The 23,185-nt window shown below is 48.9% G+C and overlaps 2 protein-coding genes across 2 annotated transcripts in view; one reads left to right on the top strand and one right to left on the bottom strand.

Moving 5' to 3' along the window:
- CCNJL (cyclin J like) overlaps window positions 1–7,052 on the top strand; it is a 46,724-nt gene extending 39,672 nt beyond the window's left edge. Inside the window, exons 3-5 of the mRNA XM_063088241.1 lie at window positions 2,670–2,972; window positions 4,787–4,946; window positions 6,632–7,052. Of these exons, the coding sequence (XP_062944311.1) occupies window positions 2,670–2,972; window positions 4,787–4,946; window positions 6,632–7,052 (884 nt within the window). The remainder of the gene's footprint in view (window positions 1–2,669; window positions 2,973–4,786; window positions 4,947–6,631) is intronic.
- A 9,193-nt stretch (window positions 7,053–16,245) lies between these two features.
- FABP6 (fatty acid binding protein 6) lies at window positions 16,246–22,769 on the bottom strand. Its single transcript, XM_063082886.1, has 4 exons — window positions 22,700–22,769; window positions 20,965–21,140; window positions 19,305–19,398; window positions 16,246–16,295 (listed from the first exon to the last, which is right to left on the bottom strand). The coding sequence occupies exons 1-4, from the start codon at window positions 22,764–22,766 to the stop codon at window positions 16,246–16,248; spliced, it is 387 nt and encodes a 128-aa protein (XP_062938956.1). The 5' UTR covers window positions 22,767–22,769.
- Between the last annotated feature and the right edge of the window lie 416 nt (window positions 22,770–23,185).

Here is a 23,185-nt window from a genome sequence, read left to right as displayed (position 1 = left end):
CAGCTCCTCCTGGTTCTGGTCTGCAATGTGGTGGGCCCCCAGGAGGCTCCCCCAGTGTGGAGAACAGTGGGGGCAGGTGAGGTCTGATTCCTCAGTAATGCGAGGCCCCTTCTGTTGGAGGATAATCCCCTGGGGCCTGGTAGCAGAGCTGTGAAAGGTTTGAAAAGCAGGGAGGGGAGGAGGAAACTAATCTGCTGGAGAACATCTGCGGGTGGTAATTGATTGCTGGCTGCCAGCAATGCCCTGCAAGGGTCTTAGTACCACCCACAGTATGGTGCATGTGTCTGCAGGGGCTGTGTCTTTCACCGTGTCACCTTCTGCTCCAGGAAAGATAGGAGAGCTCGTATCTACTGAGTGCATACCACAAGGTTGGCTCGGTTCAGCACAAGGTTCAGGGAAACCTGGGCAATTTTGCATACACACACAATATATATATATATATATTTTTTTTTTTTTTCTTCCTTTTTACATTGCACGAAGAATACATGATCATTGGAGAAAAATTAGGGAATACAAGATTATCAGAGAAAAATCCAAATGGCCTAAAATTCTACTATCCAGAGATAGTAGAATTAATTCATTCATTCATTGAACAGATATTCATTGGGTGCCTACCATGTGCCAGGCACTGTGCTGGGAAATGGTGGCACAGCAGAGAATGGTTTGGACCTGGTTCCTGTCATCATGGGGCTTCGAATCAGGTGCCAGCCATTCATAGTAATACTTGATATTAAACAAGTAATCTGAGTATGAAAAGTGCCTTGATGATGTCTAGTGGCTCTGAACTAAGGACACAAGATAAGGTGGGGAAGGGTCAGTATTTCTTCTGGCTGGATCCTGTGCTGGGGTGGGAGTGGAGCGTGAGTCTGCACAGGCCAGCGGGCCTCACCCCCAGTATTTCCAGCCATACAAAAGGCTCTTCCCCCTTGGGCAGCTGTGACCTTGTGTTCACCTGCTGGATTTCCCCATGTGTGCAAGACAAGAGGTGTGTACTTTGGAGGCAGCACCATTCTAGGCTGACAGATTGGGCTCTGGAAGGAGGTGGAGGTCTCTATAAGCAGTTTAGGACGTGGTTGGCAGGTGTCTCCACCCTGCACTGTGGTGTTCACTTCCATCAGCTCAACTCCTCCCCAGCCAAGACCAGAGCTTCCTGTCATGCTGTCTTACTGGGCTGCAGCCGGGCTCACTGAGAAGACAGAGACCCTGGCCTGCCCAGATTCGGTGTTTCATTTTGCAGTGACATCTTTGGAGGCCTTGCTCTGGAATGTGTTGTATCCACTGGAGAGCAGCCTGTGCTGCTTATTTCCTCATCTCTCCTAAAAAGCTCGAGAGGCTGATGAGAACCAGGCAGAGGCACTGCAGGTGTGAGCAGGTGTGTGAACGCTGTGTTTGTCGTTCCCGTCATTGGCACCAACGCATGCTTTGAGGTCGGCCGGGCTACCCCACTGCCTCTTCTGACCTTTGCTCAGCAGCAGCTCCGTGCTCGTGAGGCTGGGCTTGGAGGCCACAGGTGACCAGACTGAGGCCAGGCCCCTGAGGGGCTTGCCACCTGATATGGGAGCCGTGCACTACTGCATGGGGACTGTGGTCCGAGAAGGTGAAGGTCACGTCAAGTTTAGCTATGAAGAGGGATGGGGAAGGGTGTTCCGGGCAGGTGGCTGCGTAGACGAGGGCTTGTAGGAAAGGAGAGCACAGTGCTTCCAAAAAACTGCCAGTGATGGGGGCCACCAATAGATGTAGGGTGGGTTCCCCCAGAGAGAAGAGCATTGAAATTGAAGAGGCTCCCACCCTGCAGAGCCTCATAGAGTGGAGGCTGTCATGAACCCCCACAGCCCCTGGACCTTGACCCCCAGTGCATTAGGAGCCCCCTTTGTCCCCTGGGAGCAGTCCACACTGATGACTTCTAGGGGCTGACATGTCAGTGCCTCTGTTCCTTGACCCTTGGGTGGGGTACCCCAAGGCCTGTGTTTTATACTGTTTCTCAGAATTCCTTAGTAGGATTCAGCTCCAGTTGTCCATAATTCTGATTTTCCATGTGCCCTTTTGGGCTTTCTTCCCTTTCCTGTTTTCTTTCCCTATTTACTTATCTTTCCTGAACTCACCATCCAAGCAAACTGTTTCTCAAGGAAGCCAGACTAAGACCCCCATTTATAGGGTTTGAACTCAATACTGAGGATAGTGGGGTATCATTGAAGGGTTTTCCACATCTGCAGTGACAGGGTCAGATTTGCACAGTCATTGTGACATGGCCTGGAGGTTGGGCTGGGGAGAGCCAAATGGAGGTGGAGGGATCTTGTTTCCCAGATCCTGACTCTCTTGCTGACTGCCATCCAGCGCCACCTGTGTTCCAGATGCTGGTCTGAGCCTTTGGTGTGCAGTTTCTCATTGAATCTAACAAGAGCCTTGTGAAAGATAGGTTCCGTTTTACAGATGAGGAAGCTGAGCCACAGAGAGGTTGAGACAGCTGGCCATGCTCACACAGCTGGAAGTGATGCCTTGGGGATTTGAGCACAGCTTTAACAGATGAGGAATGTGTGCTCTTTTCCCCCTGCATTCCAGCCTTTCTGCTTTCTGTTCTCTCTGCCAGCACTGTCCAGGCTCTGTAAGGTGGGCTTTTAGCTTCCTGGGTGCAGGCAAGTGTCTTCCTCTGCTTCCCTTCCTTCCCATAGGTAAGTTCGAGGATAGGGAAGACCATGTACCCAAGTTGGAGCAGATAAACAGCACAAGGATCTTGAGCAGCCAGAACTTCACCCTCACCAAGAAGGAACTTCTGAACATGGAGCTGCTGCTCCTGGAGTCCTTCAGCTGGAATCTCTGCCTACCCACACCCGCCCACTTCCTGGACTACTACCTCTTGGCCTCCGTCAGCCAGAAGGACCACCACTGCCACACCTGGCCCACCACCTGCCCCCGCAAGACCAAAGAGTGTCTCAAGGAGTACGCCCATTACTTCCTAGAGGTCACCCTGCAAGGTGAGGGTAGCAGAGACGGCTGCAGCCTGATGTCAGGACCTCTCGCCCCTTCCCCACCACACAGGGGCTGGGATCAGGTGGCTCTGAGGGGCATGTCCATCCAGAGAGGACCCTCTCTGTTAACTGGGACCCATGCACCAAATCACTCCCACTTTGCAGATGATAAGCAAAGCAGGGGCAAGGATTTGCCCACTGTGTTACTAATAACATGTAAAAGAGAAATAGCAGCTTATATACAGCTAGTACCCTACAAACTTACAGATCACCTGGTAATTTTTCTTACAGTAACCTGGAACATCATAAATGATTTAAATAGCACAGATTCGCAGGCAGGTCATTCCTGAAGATCTGTCATCATACAGATAGGATGGGGGCAGGGAGTTAAGTTTACATCTGCTTTAGCAATAAAAGTTACCCTGTTTGAGGACTCTTACTTGAAACCCACCTTTCCCAGTGTCTTAAAATTTCTGTGTTAGGTAAAATACTAGGTCAGAAGTACTGCTGGTACAAACACCTGATAACCCACCACAAGCCAAATGGTCATGAGTAGCAACATCAATGACTGTGACATCAAACATTAACTGAGCACTCGATGTGTGCCAGGCATCTTGCTTTTCATACGTTCTCATTTGAACCTCACAACGACCCACACAAAAATCATTTCAATTATTCCCTTTTTACATATGAGGAAATTGATGCTCAAGAGGTGAAATAACTTACCCAAGGTCATTGCTAGGATTTGACCTGGGGAGTCTGATTCCATGACTGTGCCTGTAACCATAATGCCACTCTGACTGATTGATACAGTCAGTCCTTCGTATCCATGGATTCCTTATCTGCAATTTCCGTATTCGTGAATTCAACCAACCGCAAATTCAACCAACCTCGGATCAAAAATATTCAGAAAAATAAAATAAAATAACAGTACAATAATAAAAAATAATACAAATAAAAAACAACACAGTATAACAGCTATCTACATTTATTAGATATTGTAAGTAGCCTAGATATGATTTAAAGTATATGGAGGATGTTCATAGTTTATGTGCAAATACTATGCCATTTTATATAAGGAACTTCAGCATCCGTGATGCATCCTGAAACCAATCCCCCACAGATACAAAGGGATGACTTTACTTTAAAAGGCAAAAGTTGAATTTCATAATTGAAAATCATGAACAATTAAGACAACATCATAATGCACTGAAAACCAAGTGTCATTCATGAAAACTGGGAATTTCAGCTATTTGCCTTTGCACATAAATAATACCAGCTTTGCCATGTTGCCAGGTATCTTAGTAGGACATTAAGATCTCTCACTCAACCTAAGTAAAGTGCCCATTTTAGTGATGAATATCAAACTCTTGTAGCCATTCATTCATTCATTCATTCAGGTTTTCATTGATTGTCCATTGAGTGGGCCAGGCGTTATTACAATTAATAAGTAGCCTTTGGTCATACCCTAAAACAGAAGCCTTTGAAATGGTATGTCATTCATCCCTAATAGCCAAAGAAACGACAAATGTTTTGTGGTTCTGTTTGTAGCCCATCAGTAAGCCTCTTGCAGCCTTCTGGGAACCATGGACAGTAATCTGAAAATCACTGATCTAGGCTGATATCAGAAATCTCAGTCTAAGAGCCAAGGTGTTTAAGATTTATTCTTGGAACTTCACCATTTCTAATTTTTCATCCTAATGTTAGGGCAGCAATTCACAGCCTTTGAATCAATTCATTTGTGCACCAGTTCTCAGGGCAGGCATGGGACTCCACAGGGAGGCTCTTTGATGCCAACTCCCTCTGTGACTCTCTTTCAGATCACGTATTCTACAAATTCCAGCCTTCTGTGGTTGCTGCAGCCTGTGTTGGGGCCTCCAGGATTTGCCTGCAGCTTTCTCCCTACTGGACCAGAGACCTACAGAGGATCTCAAACTACTCCCTGGAGCATCTCAGCACATGTATCGAAATCCTGCTGGTGTAAGTTCTTCTGAATTCTGTGTTTCTGAAATATTGAGGTTCTACTTGCCCTGGAGGCCAACCTCGGATCACGGGTGATTTCCTGCATCTGGGTGTTATAGTGTCTCATGTAAAGTGGGCCATGGGACTCCTGATAGAAGTGGGGTTTGGGGAGTCAGCTCTTCCTATTTGTGGTAGCTTTGGATTTGCATTTTTTTTTTTTAAGGATGACCGGTAAGGGGATCTTAATCCTTGACTGGGTGTTGCCAGCACCACGTTCTCCAAGTGAGCCAACCAGCCATCCCTATATATGGATCCGAACCCATGGCCTTGGTGTTATCAACACCATACTCTCCCAAGTGAGCCATGGGCCCACCCTGGGTTTGCATTTTTAAGGTCAGGAAACAAGGGAGAGGAGATGCTGTGTGCACCTCCTTGCAAATATCTGGGCTCTTTGATCTTAGTCCCCGTGTGGTCTTATGGATAATCACAGTGAGGGACTCTAATTATAAGCTACTTTTCTCAGATGTGACCACAACGCTAACCCCTTAGCCAGCTAAGCCCAGGTGGCTTCACATAAGAGGCCAAAGCCTCCTTACAAGGATCTGAGAATCATGGGGAGAAAGCACTTGGTCTATCAGAGAAGATGCTTCAAGGCATCATGGACCCAACACCAGAAAACTGGGTGTTGGAGGCAATAGAGCTTCATAGTGACTGCAGGGAGGAGGGCAGATGGGACAGGATGGCACCTCCGTGGCTACACCTGGTCCAGTCCCTCTCCCACCCGACAGGTGGCAGCACATCCTGGATGCTGGCCTGAGTGACCGGTGGACCAGGGGTGGTCAAAGCCAAAGCACGTAGGTCCCTGCAGAGCCCCCTCTCTGCTTCCTGGTGTGGGAAGCTTGGCTGGTGGCTGCCTTTGTCTTAGTCCTCTGAGATCTCAGCCCTGCTCCCTAGGCCTTGTTTTAAAATGTGTGCTTTTTAGAAGGTCCCCAGAGCCAGAGAACATGGCCTGGTCTGAGTGCTGTGGGTGTCCCCACCTTCCGGCCTGCCTTGTCACCGATGGCTGTCGCTCTGAGATGTCTCCTCAGATCTGGTGTACCCTCCACTCTCCCTCTCTTACGTAAGCCTCTAATTGTTTTGTTTCCCCAAAAAGCTTTATAGGAAGCTTTTTTAGAGATGGCAAAAAACACTGTTCTACTGTCCCTTTGAGATGGAGAAAACTAGACCCCAGGGACAATTTGCCTGGTATCTGCTAGCTAAGGAGTGACTCAACTGGGGATGGAACTAGCCCAGCAGTGCCTGGAAGGAAGGCACAGATTGTGCTCATCAGGTACCGGGAGCACTCGCAGTGCCAGGTGCTGGGAGGACAGTGGTTAGCAGGAGCAGATGGGATCCTCCCTGCAGCCAGGCAGTAATCAGAAGTAATCATCTGGGTGTTGACAGCTGAGAATGGGCAATGCAGGATCTGCAGGGACAGCCAGCCTCGTCTCAAGGATTCAGAAGAAAAGAAAGCAGATCCAAGCTAAGATCTGAGGTCCGAGTCTAGTCGGTGAACTGCTGGGACCATGCTACAGACTGGCAAGGCCCAGCAGTGACAGAGCACGTGCATCTGTCTGGACCCCACTTAGCAAGGCAGGTAGAAGTGCACATAGGTGTCTGGTGGCCTTTGACCTCCAAGTCTCACCCAGGTCTTTTCCTTTCAGAGCATATGACAATGTCCTCAAGGACGCTGTCACAGTCAAGAGCCAGGCCTTGGCGATGGTGCCCAGCACGCCCCCAGCCCCCACCCAAGTGCTGTTTCAGCCACCCACCTACCCCAGCCTCAGCCAGCCAACGACAACCCTGGCCCAGTTCCAGACTCCTGTGCAGGACCTATGTTTGGCCTATCGGGACTCTCTGCAGGTCCACCGCTCAGGGAGCCTGCTCTCAGGGGGCACGGGCTCATCCCTCCACTCCCCGTACCCTATTCTCCAGACTTTGGACATGTGTCCCGTGCCCATCCCTGCATCCCTTAGCATGCAGATGGCCATTGCAGCTGAGCCCAGGCACTGCCTGGCCACCACCTACGGAAGCAGCTACTTCAGTGGGACCCACATGTTCCCAACAGGCTGTTTTGACAGATAGGCCACCTTTGTGCCACTTGGGGAAGGCTTGGAGACCCAGCAGAGGAAGAGGACATTGAAGAGGGGAGCTCGGCCAAGAGAAGCAACTGGGAGGCCATCCCCAAAGAGCCTCGTTGCCCTTGAACATAGAGGGTTCATGCTCTTCTTAAATAAAAGTGACCCAGAGCAAAACTTTCAATGACATACCTCACCTGAGAGCATTCCTCTGAAAAACGTTTTCTGCATGTGGCTGGGGATATAAAGGGATGGCTCAGTGGCCATCCCTCAAGCAGGGACCCAGCGAATCAAGAAAGACTTGGTAAGAGGCCAGGAGACTGAGAACTGGACTCAGACCCCTCATCCACAAGCATGTCCGGTTTTTAGCATCAAAGACTTCTTTCCTTTTTGCCGATGGCAGCTACACCACTGAAAGAGAAAGGGCAGCCTGGCGTGTTTTCAGGACGCCTGGAAGATGCCGTATCGGGTGCTTTTCTTTCCCTGCTCCATACAGAGGGCCTGTGTGTGTGTTTATGCCTGAGCCTGCCTTGAGGCACAGTGGGCAGCTGTCTTGCCTTCGTTAGTGAACCTAAAACTGTTCTTGGTCTTTTAGATATTTCACGTGCTGCTGCTTCGAGAAGTGATCTAGCTTTCTGTTCAGTAAGATGTCTTGTTTACATACCGAATCAGGGATTTTGTGATACTTGAAAACTCCTTAGAAAAAAAAAATTTAATTGCCACACTGCCTGTCCCACGTGGGGGCTGTATGTTTTAACCCAACTTGGGATGGACCCACGGTTAACAACAGCGCTCCCTTTTCAAAAGCATGTGGTTAGGGAGAGCCACTTTCTAGGCTTTCGGTTCCAGAAGATTCCATGTCTTGGATGTTGTGTTCACCTGTAATATTTAGGTAATCACCTGAGGGGTGGGGGAGATCTTTGAAAGGAAGACAAAGTTTTGAAACAGACAATCCCTTCCTCCCCCACCACATGCTTAGTGTTCATGAGGTTAAACCCAGTCTCAGCTTTGAGTTTGGCTAATGGCAAAGGATAATAATGTGGAATATTTGCTTAATGCCACCCAGATTCGGAGAGTGGGGAGGTATGTGGGTATATGACACCATCGGTAGGCAAGCTGTTGGTTGGATGAAAGCCAGTATTTGGGGATCTGCAGCGAGAGGGACCTCAGGAAGACTCTTGTCACCATGTGCAATATGTTTTTATTCTGACTCGCAGCTTGTGCTCAGCATGTGCTTTTGGTTGGTTGAGGGTTGGGGGACACACTGTTTACCCATCAGAAAGGGGAGATGCAGAGGACCACAGAAGCAGTTTTTGTTTGTTTTTTAAGAAGAACCCATCTTGGTTTTCTGGACTCATTTGCAGCCTAGGAAGCTATGGCAGGGGACCACCAGGCAGGTGGCTGCATGCTGCTGAGTTGGATGCCGGGGAGATGAAGCTTTTCAGAGCAGATGAAAGTCTCCACGTGGACACAGAAGAAGAAGGGGGACTGGATGTGGATAAGGCACTGCCACTCTGTCTGCACAGGAAACTCCATGTTTGTTTGTTGTTTTTCTCTTTTTCCTTTGCCAACCTCCTTCTATTTATGTGTGACTGGCTTGTATTACAAATTATTGTATCTGTCTATTCTGGGGCTGGGGCCTCATAGGCCACCCCCCCGGTAGAGCCTCACCACCAGCCCAGCCCCGAGAAAAAGGTATCCCGCAATAAACACATCATCTGCTCTTGGTCTCTGGGTTCTCTTCCTTAGCTTTCCCTCCCAGATCAGCTGCTGTGGGTGTCTCCTCATGTTGGGGAGGTGGGGGATATTGGGGGTTAGCAGCAGCAAGACTGGGTCCTTTGGAGCTGGGTCCTGCCTGCTGGTTGGAGCTGGGCCTCCTGGGAACACAGGCTCAGCAGAGGAATGTGCAGGGCCGGATGTCCCAGCTCCAGCTCTACAGCAGTCAGGGTTCTTCAGAGAAACAAACCAATTGGATAGAGAGAGAGAGATTTATTTTAAGGAATTGGCTCATGTGCTCGTAGGGGCTGGCAAATCCAAAATTTGTAGGGCAGGCAGGCAAGCTAGGAACTCAGGCATGAAGCAAAATTCCTCCCATCTTTGCTCTTAAGGTCTTTAACTATAGGATGGGCCCACCTACATTATGGAGGGTAATCTGCTTCTCTTAAAGTTAACTGATGGTAAATGTTAATCACATCTAAAAATTACCTGCATAGCAATATCTAGTGTTTGATCAAACAAGTGGGCACTGTAGCCTAGCTGACATATACAATTAACTGTAATAACCACTTACTAGCTGTTGGGAGGCAGTTGACCCAACCTCTGAGAGCCTCAGCCTTCTCTCCTGTTAAATGGGGAGATAATGACACTTGCCCCATAGGGTTCTCATAAGGATTAAATAATGCTTATCAAGACCAGTACTTCCAAAAAAGAGATAAATATTTCTTCAAACATAAGATCTACTATAAGATGCACCATTATTTTATGTACCAATAAGAATTAGAAGAAAAAAAACCCTGCCAACTAAACCACGACACAGTGCTTAAGATACCATTGATTATATGTTGCATTCTTATTTCGGGAATGTTAAAATGTTAAAATATGTGTAAGGTAGGATTGATAGAATACTCATATAACATCAGTTATTGTGGAAAATATAAGATTCCTACTCTTCGCTGAAAGGGGGTCCCACTCAGGACCTCTGTCCTGCTTCTGCCCACCAAGTTCCAGCCTGAGAACCACCCCAGAGAGCTGGCGTCATTGTGGGGCCGAGAGGTATTTGCTGAGCACAAATGCCTTCAGTTAGGGTGGGAGGGATGGGGAGATGTGCTCAGGGCACGAGGCTGCAGGCCAGACCCAGGAGAGTATTGGGGAACCGTGTCTGTTGGCAGTTGGGGGCAGGGACAGTACTCACCATCTGCTGTGTGCATGGCTTGGTGAGGCAGGAGCCTCTAGATGTTGAGGTTCAGAGACGGGGCAAGCCTTGGGTTTACCAAAGGCACCCGCTTCACTCTGGGCAAATCCCTCCCTCTTTGGGCTTCCCTTTCCCCATCTGTTACCATGAGATGGTTGAGTTCATAGGTGGTTTTGAGCTCTAGGGGGAGGCTGAGCCACAGAGACCCTAGTCCCATGCCTTCAACCAGAGGGATCCACTTGGTTAGAGCACAGTGTTGCTAACACCAAAGTCAAGGGTTCGGATCTCCACACTGGCCAGCCAAAAATAAAAATAAAAACACAGAGATGGTCTTGAAGGCCTTCCCAGGGCTGACATCTAGAGTTCCTCAGAACTGAGCAAGCTGCGGGATGACCTGGTACCTTCTGTAAGAGGGGTAGGGCCCAGAAATCAGTGTTTTTAGCCAGCTTCCTAGTGATTCAGGTACACGATTTTTTTAAAGATCCAACAAAGAATTAAATGTACAGGATCTGGTTCCCAAGCTCAAAGGAGAGAGTAAGGAAACAGCATCCCAATCTGAAGTTCTAAACCTTCACTGTGTTCTATCTTTAGTATTTTTTGTTTGTTTGTTCTATAAAATTTCTTAAACCAAGATTTGTGAAGGGTGAGGACACCCAGACTCCTTTTCCAAGGACAACCTGCTTTTTTCCAGGCTAATGTTGCAAATGCCTGGATTAGAGTTACGGTCAGGGTTCCAGTTCTTCATGCGTTTCAGGGTTCAAAGTCCACATCTCCAAAGCTATTTGTCCTCTTACCTTGAATGCCCTGCCCCCGTTTTGCTTGTGGGACTGGCTTCTCACCCTTTTTATCACTGACTCTCAACTGGGGTCATTTTTGCCCCCCAGGGGACATTTGGCAATGTCTGGAGACATTTGGTTGTCATGACTGGAGGGGAATGCTCCTGGTATCTACTGGGTAGAGGTCAGGGATCCTGCTGACATGCTACAATGCACAGGATAGCCCCCCACGAAAAAGAATGATCCAGCCTCAAATGACAGTAGTGCTGAGGGTGAGAAACCCTGCCTTAGGTCTCAGTTCACCTGCTGCCTCCCAAAGAGCTCTCTGTGATAACCTAGTCACGCTCTTGTTACCCCCGTTTATCTTCTCCACAGTATTAAAACCATCTGAAGTGATCCTGTTAATTTGTTTACTTGGTTTAATGGCTGTGCCCTAAACCACCTCCTCCCAATGGAATATGGCTGCTGGTGATGGTGGCAATAGTCATAGTAGCTGGCATTTATTGAGCACTTACTTGTATCAGGCACTTGCTTATATTTTTTCTTATTATTGTTCTATTAACCCTACAGAGTAGGAACTATTATTAGCTGTATTCTACAGATCAGAAAATGAGGGCACAGAGAGGTTATTGGCCTAAGGACAGCAGTAGTGAAGGAAAGAGCCACAGTTCAAACCTAGGCAGTCTGGAAATGCCCCGCTGCCCTGTACTGCCTAACTCAGAGCTTTGGAATGAACGGGTGAGTCTGCAGGCTGCTCCACTGGCCCTCCTGCTCACCTGGTAGGGAAGACCCTGCCATGACAGAATAAAAGGCACGCCTTCATGAAAGAAAAGAGTTGCCCAGCATTCCCACTCCTGACTTACTGAATGGCAGGGGTTCTCTCAGACCAGCTCCGGGCACCACAGGGCTGGCTGAACAGCCCAGAGAGCTGTCCTCCTCCTTGCTGGGCATTCAAAGTGCTTAGAAAGTGCCAGGTGCTTCGAAAGGAATCTTACCAGCCCTCATTAGCAACAGGCCTACTGTTGCTCAGAAATGACTCTCAGTACATGAATTTCTGCAGAAAGGCAGCATAGCATTTGGAAGGTGTCTCAAGTTCAAATGCCCAGCAGGATCAGGCAGGTGACATGTGAGTGAATCCAGCTGGATGACCGAGACAGGCTGAAGTGGTGGGGACTGTGTTGAGTTATAAAGCCGGTATCCTTCCAGAGGATATGGTTCTACTCAGCTCCAACCAATTGTTACCTTTCAGAGATGTAAGTACCAGGTTGCCAAATCTTTAGGTTTCCAGAAAAACTGGAAATCTGCACTTTCTAGGAAATCTAATTTTTAGGAATTTTCAAAATGAAACTTTAAACATTTTAGTACAATAGAAAGCCAATAAAACATTTGTAGGTTAAAGTGTTTCTTGGGCTGGACACTTGCAACTTCTGGTATGTAGACAAGAACACTATGCCTGAAGGGTGGAGGGTCTGAGTTTGTCTGCTCTCAGCTGGATGACCTTGAGAATAGCTCTCTCTCCACCCTGAACATCTGTCTCCTCGTCTATAAGGTGGGAAGGCTATCAGCCTGGTCTATGCTTCAGGCTTATGGTAAGAAGCATGGAATATATGGTATTATTCAACAGTGAGGTCTACAAGGAATACTATAAATGAATGGGGTCCTCCTTTCTTTGGGGGCTCAGGCGAGCCTCTGAGCTTAACCTCCCTCCAACCCAGCACTAGTTTTAAAGGAAGAATTCAAGTGGCCAGGCTTCTCCTGGGCCAGCTGAGTGGTGTCTCAGGCCCCTGCCCTTACCAGAGACACAACAGGCAGGCTGTACAGGAAGTCAGCCCTCTGCTGCTCCCCAGCTGTGTGGACTCGAGCAAGTCATTTCTGTTTTCTACAGCTCAGTTTTTCCATCTGTAAAATGGGAGGGTGGGGACTGGATTGGTCTCTAAGGTCAGACCTAGCTGGCAACAGGTTACAGTGGCAGCTCCCTGGCCTTCCTACCTAAAGAGCTTGGTTCTCAGGTCTGGGATGGGAGATCCTCCAGGAGATGCTCATGCACAGCCAGGCTTGGACACTTCTCCCACTCTAAGAGCCCCGACATGTGTGTGCCCATTCTCACCAGGAGAACCGTCGAGAAGAGCCCCACACAGCTCTTCTGTGAGCATTTACTATGTTGCAGACCCTGTATTAGGCACTTTCCTCATGATGTCATATTCCCCTTCCTCTTTCGTCCTCACGCCACCACCATGAGCTGGTATTGCTATCACCGTTGTCCAGATGAGGATACTGAGGTTCAGGAAGGCCCAAGGTCTCTCCAGGGTGAGTGGTGGGACTAGGTTTACACTTAGATAAGCCTGACTGAGGAGCCCATGTGGCCCCCCATGCCGTGTCACCCCTAGGTGACACACACCCACACCGAAGCCCAATCAGCATATTTCTGCCCTTATCACAGCCCGCACCGCTCCCGGCAACACACACACGGAGTCCTGGATACAACAAGTGGGTGGTGCGGCGCCACCTAGTGGTGATCTTGTTTTAACATTAACTTGTACATATTTGTGGGGTACAGTGTGGTTGTCTCAATACATGCATATGCTGCACCATGATTCACTTAGGGTAGATAGCATAGTTTTGTACCCATTAGTCCTCCACTTCCCCTCCCTCGCTCCCTCCTCCCATCCCAGCCTCTGGTTCTTTTTTTTTAAATTCCTAGTGGTGGTCTTTAAAGATGCTTTGGGTAGCTCCCCATTTCACCAGATGAGCTTGGTGAAAGGGAAGGGTTGCCCTGGCAGAGTGAGAGAGGTGACTCCCAAGAGTCAGGGCGAAGGTCGTGAAGAGCCTGGGGTAGAGGCCACTTGCCCTGAGGTCTGTGGAACGGGGAGTCGCTACCGCATCCTAAACAGCACAGCAAAATGATGAAGCTCCTCTAACTTTTTGGAAGTCATTAGCGTGGATTTTTACCCTTTATCCTTGTAACTCCCCTATGACCAAGGAAGGGAAGGTTTTATCAATCCATTTTATACATGGACAAGACAAGGCTCAGAGAGGTCCAGTGATTACCCCACGTGACTTACAAGTTAGTGGCAGAGGCAGTCCCAACCCCTTAAACACACTGACTTGAGAATGTTGGAGGTGGTGGTGGTAGCAGCTAACACTGAGGGAGCTTCTAGCAACTCTATTAGGTAAGTACAGTTGCTATCCCCATTTACAAGTGAAGAAACTGAGGATTAAAGAAATGGGTGAACTTACCTGTGTTACCAAGGTGACACAGCTACTAAGTGATAGAACAGGGATTCAGACCCTGGCAACGTGACTTCAGAGTCGAAGCTCTTAACCACTGTCTCTTCTGGCTGAGAAGGCTCCCTCCCAAGATGCCAGCAAGGTGAATGCTTTACTCTAGCGCCCCTTGACCCATCTATCCTCAGAAACTGCAGCCTTTATCAGCGAGTGAAGCCCAGCCCCACATTACTCTCAGAGACTCGCTCACTGTGCTGTGTGACCTTGGATGAATTTCTTCCCCTCTCTGAGCCTCATCTTCTGTATCTCTGAAATACAGAGTGTAAACTAATTGAGATCTGAGGTTCTGCTATTCCATATTCCATGAGCCTTGAATCTAAAACAACACTGGCTTAAAGATTTCTCCCCTGCCAACAATTTGGATTTGTCCTTGAATTAATTACAGGAGTTAAAACTAACTCACTCTCTCTCGCCTGCCTTTCTTCCCCTTCCCCCCACCACCACCCCCTGCACCTCTTCCTTCCTCTTCTCTCTCTCTCTCTCACTTTTCAGCCTAATTATGGCCAACTCTATGTTATTTAGAGACTTATTATCCAAGCTCATTATAAGCAATTATTCAGTCTGGAGGGGAAACAGCAGCACTGCTAATTTAATTTAATGCTTACCTAGTTCACTTAATTAGCAATAAGTCGTGGTGAAACGATGGACTTCATGGGGTCCTGGCTTGGTGGGTGGGGAGAGAGGCTGTGTACTGTTCTTGGAAAGATAAACAAGGTTTCAGGGTAAAAGGTGGGAGCAGGCAAGGGGAAGGCTGCAAGTTAGCTGGGCTGTAGCATCTGTCCAGGCCGAGGCTGGCCCCCAAGAGTGAAAGACTGCAGATGACACAGGCCTGAAGGGACCTGAGATCAGGCAGCACTTATTAAGCACCTGCTGTGTGCCAGACCCTGTGCAAGGTGCTGGGCAACCTTATTTCTTATTCTCCGTATGTGGGACTTGTATTATCTGCCTTAGAAATTCAACTCTTAGGGTGAGTATGTTCTCTTTTCAGTAGTCTTTCAGCAATTTTGATTAGTTAAGGAGAAAGTTTCCCGTTTGATACTACTGTGTCTTTTACCTTTCTCACCCTTTTCACAGAGGGAGGCCTCAGGCTCAGGGCTTTGGGCAGGCAACAGAACCTAGCTAGAAGTCAAGCTTTGACTTTTAAAATTGTTTTATTCTACTTATGGCAAATGATATTGGCTTTCCGTATATGGAAGTGACAAAGTTTCTAGCGTAGTAAAAATAAGTGAATTATCATACAGAAAAATATTGAGTAAAAAGAAGTCAAGGTTGTACCCAGATGTGTGAACACTCCCCAGGAGACAGAAAGATGAAAACAGGCCCTTTCAGTGCTCCGGGTGAGTTGTCTGGTCAGGAGGCAAGCGGCCACCCTTCTCCACTCCCACGCCCTGAGCTGGCCGTTTCCAGTCACTCAGGACACCTGCTAAACTGGAATGCTGCCTCGGAATCCTTCTCAACCCAGGGCTCTCGGCACCTACCAGGGTCAGAGTGACGCTCCTGATTGCCTTTCCCAGCCCTCTGCAGCCTCTCATCGTTCCTCTCATGCACCCTGCCCAGTCCCTACTAGTCTGAACCAGGACATCCCAGTCCCTCCCGGTCCCTCCTATGACCCTCATTGCTTCTTTGCCATCTCACAGATACCATTTCCCCCAGCCCCCTTTGGTCCTCCTGGCCCCCCTTTGTACCAGTGGGTAAGCTAAGGTCCAACGAAACAACTCCACAGCAAATAACAGCGGAGCCATGGTCAAGATGAGGCGGCTTTCCTGGGTAAGTCCTGGTGCAGCCATCCCACCTTGCAGGCGGCAGCCGGGGCCCTTCCTGGAGGTGTGGCTCCCACCCCTCCCCCACCCCCGAGTCCAGATACACCTGCCCCATGGCTCATCTGAGAATTAATGTGTTACCTCTCCCAAGTGACATTGTCTCTTTAAAGGAGGCTTGAAGCAACACAGTGTCTCCACCCGCAGAGTGGTGGGTGGCAGGGAGGGGAGAGTCTCCCACCATGCTTTGGCCTCTCCCGGGGGTCAGGAGCATTGCAGTCCACATCCTTGTCTCCTGCCATGACACAGATCCCACAGGGGGATCAGGGTCAACATTTGGTGCATGTGGCCCTCCTTGGGGGCTTTCCCATTCTCACCCAGCCAGAGGCTGCCCCAAGACACCCGAAAAGAAGAACAAAGAGCTGTTTATTCTATATCAGTTTATTGGTGAGTTTGTATTTTATTGGTGGCTCAGGCCAGTCTCTTGCTCACGCGCTCACAGGATATGTCCCCAATGGTAGCTATCTGAAAGAAGCAGCCAGAACAGAAGTAGTCAGTGCACGACCCCCAGTGTCATAGCTGAAGGGAGACCAGCCTCCAATTCCATCCCTGAGTAGATGGGAGTCAGGTGCACCACTTCTCTGAGACTTAGTTTCCCAGTTTGTTCCAAAAATCACTGTTGAGACTCAGTGTGGTAACAATGCTATATGGCTGTGAGGGGAGACAGGGACCTGGGCATGCTAACCTCCCTTCTCTGTTCGTTCCAGTTCTCTCTTGCCAAGCACTTCCCTTGTCTTATTCCAGAGTCCTCCCAACAACTCTATGAGGTTGTCCCATTACACAGGCCAGAAAACTGAAGTTTGGAGAAATCAAGTAACCCTCCTAATGTAGAGAGGCCGCACTCAATCTCCACAGCACACAGCGTTCATGATCACCTGTCACGTGCTTGGTGACGGGAAGGTACAGACCCTACCCTTGGGAAGCCTGAGGCTTAACAGGAGAGTCAGGCAAGGGGATGATGCTCTCTGAAAACACACAGTGTGCAGGGGCCCTGGGCTCCCTGCCATCAACTGGTGCTGTCGTTGGATGTGCACATGTCATCAGGTGGATCTGATACCCAGCAGAAGAAAGCAGCATTCTCATGGGAAGAGGTGGGTGACAAACAGAGAGGTGTGCGAGAGAAAGCCCAGAGAAGGGAAGGAACCACTCTGATTGGGGAAGGAGAGAGGGCATCGGCCATTGCACAGAATCCTGAAGAATACACTGGATTTGGAAAAGCAAACAAGAGAAAAGGAAAGAGCAGAAGGAGCTACATGAGCACAGAAAGTGAAGTGGGAGAGGAGGGGTCCAGATCAGGATCAGTGGCTGGTCCAGAAGGGCTGCACAGGGTACCTGTAGGATGGGGCAGTACAGACCTTTGAAGGTCGGGTGGGGTGGAGGAATCTGGGCCTGATTCATAACAAGGAGCAGCAGTGTGAAGTGATGCGTGATTTGCACGTGGGATGAATGGAGGATGGGGGCGGGATGCGAGCAGGGAGGAGGCTGGGGCTGGCGTGGAGGAGACGACAGCAGGCAGGGTGCTAGTGGCAGGAGGAGGGAGGAGGAATGCTCACAAAGTGCACCCCTACTTGGTGGAGAAGGAGGGAGATGTCCAGGATGATGCTGGGCCTCTAGAAATGGGAGATTTGCAGCCAAGACAGCTTTTCTCTGCCTGGGCTTGTGCAATTGTGCTTGCGTGTGTGCATGCCTGTGTCCACGCGCATGCATACATGTGTGTGTGCCTGCATGTCTGTGAGTGTGTGTGAGATGATCCTGAACTCTGGGTACTGCTCACACCACACAGGCTCCAGGGTTAGGATCCTCTAGGAATTGAGGAACAGGTTTATTCAGCTCGGGAAGCTTCCAATTCTTCTGCTCTGTGTTCTCTCTGCACGCGGCACAGGCTGGAGGAGCTTTTCTTCTAGGAGTCAGAACCCACTCACTGATGTTTCATGTAATGTTACTTGGCCAAAGCTTTCATCACATCCTCCAAGGGGTCAATTTTCACCCAGGAGATGAGGAATAGTCACTTTTGTTCTTTTTATATTTTTTTCAACACTGTCCATCTGTTTATTCCTAAATTCTTTAGAAAATAAAAATAAAGGGGAGAAAAAAGACCCACTGGCCTGAAAGGAACAGGCAGAGGGCCTAGTGTAGGAGTCAGCTGATGAGATCTGCCTCTACCACACACTAGCTGTGTGGCCTTGGGCACGTCACATGCTGTCCCTGAGCCTTGTAAGGCTTCTCTGTAAAATGGGAACAGTGGGAGGGCACTGAGTCTCTTGGGTCATGTAAGAGACTGCATGTTTGCGTCCCCCCAGGTTCATATGCTGAAACCCTAATCCCCAGTGTGATGGTATTTGGAAATGGGAACTTTCAAAGGTAATTAAGTCATGAGGGTGGAGCCCTTGTGATGGGAGAAGTGCCCTTAGAAGAAGAGATGTGAGAGAGATGATCTCTCTCTCCACATGAGGGGAAACCAGAAAAAGAGCCCTCACCAGACCCCGACCATGCTGGTACACCGATCTTGGACTTCCAGCCTCCAGAATGGTGAGAAATAGATGTTTGTTGTATAAACCACTCAGTCTGTGGTAGTTTTATAGCAGCCTGAACTCACTAAGAGAGGCAGTGTGCTCCTTTCCTCTAGCCGGGCTTGAGATGAAGGCACAAGGAAATGAGAGAGAGAGAGAGAGAGAGAGAGAAGAGGAGGTAGCAAAGCCGCCTCTCTCATCTCTTCCTTCCCTTCTGGAGAGACTTGGGGAGGAGGGAGGGACTCTTCCTAGATTTATGCTGGACTTCAGAGGGGCTCTGGCCCAGCTCACAGGCTCACAATAAGGAAATGAAGTGTGAAATATCTTTTTCTCTTTAACTTCACATCCATTTCCTCCACCTGAGAAGATCCTGGAGACCAGGGGAAGAAACGAGTGGGACGAAGGCCTCCCAGGGCAGCACCTCCACTGTGAGAGGGCTTGGTCCATGGATACATGTGTTGGACCTGCCCGCACTTAAAAATTGTTTAAATTACTTGTCAACATTTCACAGTATAGAGATTTAACAGAAAAGAGCAAATTTCCAGCTTCTCTTGAAAAATCAAAAGAACTGGTAGGAAGGGCCTGAAGTCCCTTGTGGAGATGGAGTGGTGTGGTGGCCGCGCCTTGAGAGGCCCACCCAGACCACCTCCTTTGTTTACATTCTGGGAAGGGTCCCACAGGCTTCCAGACTAGTGCCCCTCGGGTGACTGAGCATGGGCACTGGAGTCACACTGCCTAGCATCAAATCCCAGCTCTGTCATCCAAGATGTGTACCCAAGCTTCCCTGTGCCTCCGTCTCCTCACCTATAAAATGGAGATAAACTCCCCCCCCCAACAGGGTCATTGTGAAGATCAAATAAGGTCACGTGCACCCAGCGCTCAGCACAGAGCCTGTCACATGGGAAGTGCTGGGAAAGCCAGCTGCCCAGAGGCCGATGGTACCAGCAACCAGCAGGACACTCACCTCCACCAGTTTGTCCCCCACGATCTCCGACGTCTGGTGATAGTTGGGGAAATCCACCACCAACTTCCCACCCTCCATCCGCACATTGGCCTGGAAGGGAAGCAGAACACTGAGCCTGAGTCATCGGAGGCCCCTGGCACGGGCCAGTCCCTCAGGGATGAAGGGCCTCCTGTAGCCTGCACCCTCCTCTAGGAATTTGCAATGATATGTAGATATGCAGTGACATATTTCCAAAGATATAGATAAACCCCAGTAAGTCTCGTAACCTCTCTGTGCCTCAGTTTCCTCATCTCTAAGATGGAGGTAACAGTACCTAGCTCATAGGGCTGTTGGGAGGATTAAACGATAAATGTAAAGTGCTTAGAACAGGGCCTGGCAGGTGGAGAGCACTCCTAAGTGTCAACTACAGAGTTAGTCATGATCATCACTGTTAGGATGATATAATGTCCAAGGCTATTGATTGCAGCATTGTTGGCAGCAGTGAACTGAAACATCCAACCCAGATTATCCACCAGTGAATAATCTAAGTATCTATCACCGAGGGGGTAGTTACATAAATTATAGCATTTCCATCCTTTGGAATACTGTGTAGCCACTGAAAAGAATAAGGCCAATCAATATGTGCTGATCCAGAAAGACTTCAATTTTATAAAAATCCCAAGTGGCAGAATATGAATATTATGACTACTTAGTCTCCACCTCGGTAGAGCAAAGTACCACTTGAAAAGCAAAGTACCCTCCTGGTCATGCTTGGGGTCTGCAGATGGGATCCAGAGTGGTTGGAAGGTCTGAAGGACTAGCCTGGATAGATGAGGACAGACAACCGCCTTTCACTTCTCTGCTACCCAAGATTGCAATTGCAAACCCGGACGAGTCCGACAGCATAGGCAAACAGCTGCAGTTCAAAGCCCTGTCCTCTGACCACTTTCTGGCTGCAGGGCCTCATGCACATTACTTGGCCTCCCTGAGCCTCTAAAACAAAAAGAAATGACTAGTTTTTTCCCCCTAGCATTTGCTATGGGGCAGGCACTATGCTAGGTGCTTCCATGCGTTATCATATTTGATCTTCACCACAGCTCTTGGATTTAAGGACCTTACCTATTCCCATTTGGCATCCTAGAGATCTGAGGCTCAGGAAAGTGAGATGTACTGCCCAGGGCCCCACAGCTGCCAGCAGGAGATCACGGCTGCACATCCAGCTGAGTCTGATGCCATGGCCCAGGCTCTTTATCTCTCTGCTACACTGGGAGGCAGCATAAAAAAGCAGTTTTGCCTGGATGTGAAGGCCTGACCCTGTTGTGTGATGGGGCAAGCTATTCAATCCCGCAGCTCACCACCACAATCTGTAAAATGGGGAGAGTAATGGTAGCAACCTCATAACATGAACTTCATTAAGTTGTCTACACTATCCAGCAAGTGGCGAGGTTATATTAAGTGCTCGGCAAATATTAGCTATTTTTATTATCAGTATTGTGTCCACTGCTGAGGTGACCGTTAAAAACCAGGAGTGTTAAATTGCCAAGTAACTCAAGCTCCAAAATGCTGGAGGCTAAACCAGAGAAAGAAGCTTCAGCTTGGGGAGCAGGGAGGTTGTGTTTGAGATGAGAAGTTGGCCAGAGGCCGGGGAAGAACAGAGTGTGGCCAGTAGCCTCTCACCTTGAACTTCTTCCCCTCCAAGGTCTGTATTTCGCTTTCCTTGCCAATGGTGAACTTGTTGGTTATGTTTTTGCCCCCGGAGCAGTGCTGGATCCAGACGAAGTCCTGCCCATTCTGCTGTACCTCCGTAATGGTCTTGAAGTTACGGGCCTTTTCAATCATGTCGCTGGAGAGCCCTGGGCCGAGTGACAAGAAGAACGGCCATGTAAGAGCTGCTTATGACCCTGTAATTTGGAAGAAAAACTTTCCTCCCCATGGCAGGCCAGCCTGCAGGGTAAGAGCACAGTGCCTGAGACAGATAGTACAAGCCTTCAAATCCCAGCTCTGCCGTGAGCCATGTGGCTTGGGCAAGTCACTATCCATCTGATCTATAGTGTTTTTATCCACAAAATGGGGATAAAAAGGATCATCTCAGGGCCGGCCCATGGCTCACTTGAGAGAGCATGGTGCTGACAACACCAAGTCAAGGGTTAAGATCCCCTTACCGGTCATCTTTTTAAAAAAAAAAAAAAAAAAAAAGGATCATCTCACAGGACTGCTGCAAGGATTCAATTCAACACGATTGTGTTGTGTAAAGCTCCCAGAATGTAGTTGATGCTCGTCCATCATAGCTGATCTTCTGGTAGTAATATAAATATAATAGAAACTTGCTAAACTTAAAAAGTTACAGAACGAATGGGACTTTCAATATTGTGTCTTCTAATGCTTCTATTTTACAGATAAATAAACGAAGACCCAGAGCGGGAAAGGGTCTTCCCAGCATCTCAGCAGAGATTAATGGCAGAATGCGGTCTAGAGCTGAGGTGGCCTCTCTTCCAGTTCCACAGCACTAGACTGTTGTAGGTGAAGCCAAGTCACTGTTCCTTAGGGGTCACTGCTGATAATTGACTCAGACAGGCCCTTGCCTCCTTAAGGCCCCAGGACACAAGGGCCCTGCTCTCAGGGCTGCTCTGGCCCAGTGCACAGACAAGATGTGGCCACCAAGAGGCAGGGCACAGGTCCCCTGGGGCTGTCCTCTGAATTTTGACAATTGCACTGTCTCAGCCTTAGAGAGTGCACTGAGATTTCCACAGGCTTTTCAAATCCACAGTCTCATTGGTTCTTGACAACAGACCAGTGTTACGTCAGGCAGTGAGAGAACGGGTGAAATCATTGGTCTCTCTCCCCATAGTGCCTAGCACAGTAAGAGGCCTGTGTTTGTTGAATGACTGAGTGAAGGAGTGGCTTGTCAAACCTGGTCTCTATGCTAACTTCTTGATCACCTCTCCTTAGGCAAAGTGTAGTGATACCACTCATCATTGGGTTCTAGGTGCTGATGACCTCTGCCACTGACTTGAGCAAGTTGCACTGAGGTGCCCCATCAATACCATTGGGACAGCCCTTGCATATGGTGAGTGTTCAATAAATGTTTGAATGAATAAACATGAAGTCTCTACTTCACCAACTGCTAGCTATGTGACCTTGGACTAGTTACTCAGCTTCTCTGGGCCTCAAGTTTTCCATCAGTAAAATGTAGATACTAATATACTAAAAGTGTTTTAAAGTAAAAGAATGTTTTATGGTTCTTATCATCAGAGCCTAGGACAGAGTAGCTGCTCAACAAATGTGTGAATGAATGAATGGGGGAATGAATGAATGAGTGCTGTCCCACTCTACCCCAGGGGTTCGGGTTCCTGGCTCAGAGCTGGCTGTGACAAACCAGCCCCAGGGAAGGCATACTCAGGAGCTCACTCACCAAGGAGCTTCACGAATTCGTCATAGTTCTTTTCACTCTCAACCTCGAACTTGCCGGTGAAGGCCATGCTGCTGGGGAAGCTGGAGGCCAGAGAGCAGGGGGATGAGGAGGACAGAACAGCTGGTGCTGAGGGGTCTGGTGTCCCGGATTATAAACTCTGCCAGCTATTGGGGCTCAGCCCCTAGGTCACCCCACTTCTCCCTCCCAGCTCTGAAGAGGAAATGCTTGCTGTTTTATGACGGGGGTAGGACCTGGGGAGGCAGAGCCCTGAGGTCATTCACCCTGGGAAAGTGCTGGCTGTAATCCCACTACCATTTCCAGCAAGGCCAAGGCTGGGACTGCCAAAGGGTCTGAGGAGTCATTCACCTCTGTGCCCATCCCTCCCTCCATCCATGCCCTGCCCTCTACCTGTGCTCTTGTAATCTCTATTAGTCCGTTTCTGTTGCTTGTAACAAAATACCTGGAACTGGGTAATTTATAAGACAA

The sequence above is a fragment of the Cynocephalus volans genome, chromosome 2 (assembly GCF_027409185.1).
Source record: "Cynocephalus volans isolate mCynVol1 chromosome 2, mCynVol1.pri, whole genome shotgun sequence".
Lineage (NCBI taxonomy): Eukaryota > Metazoa > Chordata > Mammalia > Dermoptera > Cynocephalidae > Cynocephalus > Cynocephalus volans.
The sequence above is the reverse complement of the archived record's forward strand: the minus strand, read 5'-3'. Positions and strand labels throughout refer to the sequence as shown.

Bases quoted from the DNA above. Each gene is read 5' to 3' on its own strand.
- FABP6 (XM_063082886.1), bottom strand. From the start codon at position 22,766: ATGGCCTTCACCGGCAAGTTCGAGGTTGAGAGTGAAAAGAACTATGAC. The intron at 19,399-20,964 runs GTGAGAGGCTAC...CTTCCCTTCCAG, and splicing joins TGGAGGGGAAGAAGTTCAAG to GCCAATGTGCGGATGGAGGG. The intron at 16,296-19,304 runs GTGTCCTGCTGG...TCTTTCAGATAG, and splicing joins GGACAAACTGGTGGAGGTGA to CTACCATTGGGGACATATCC.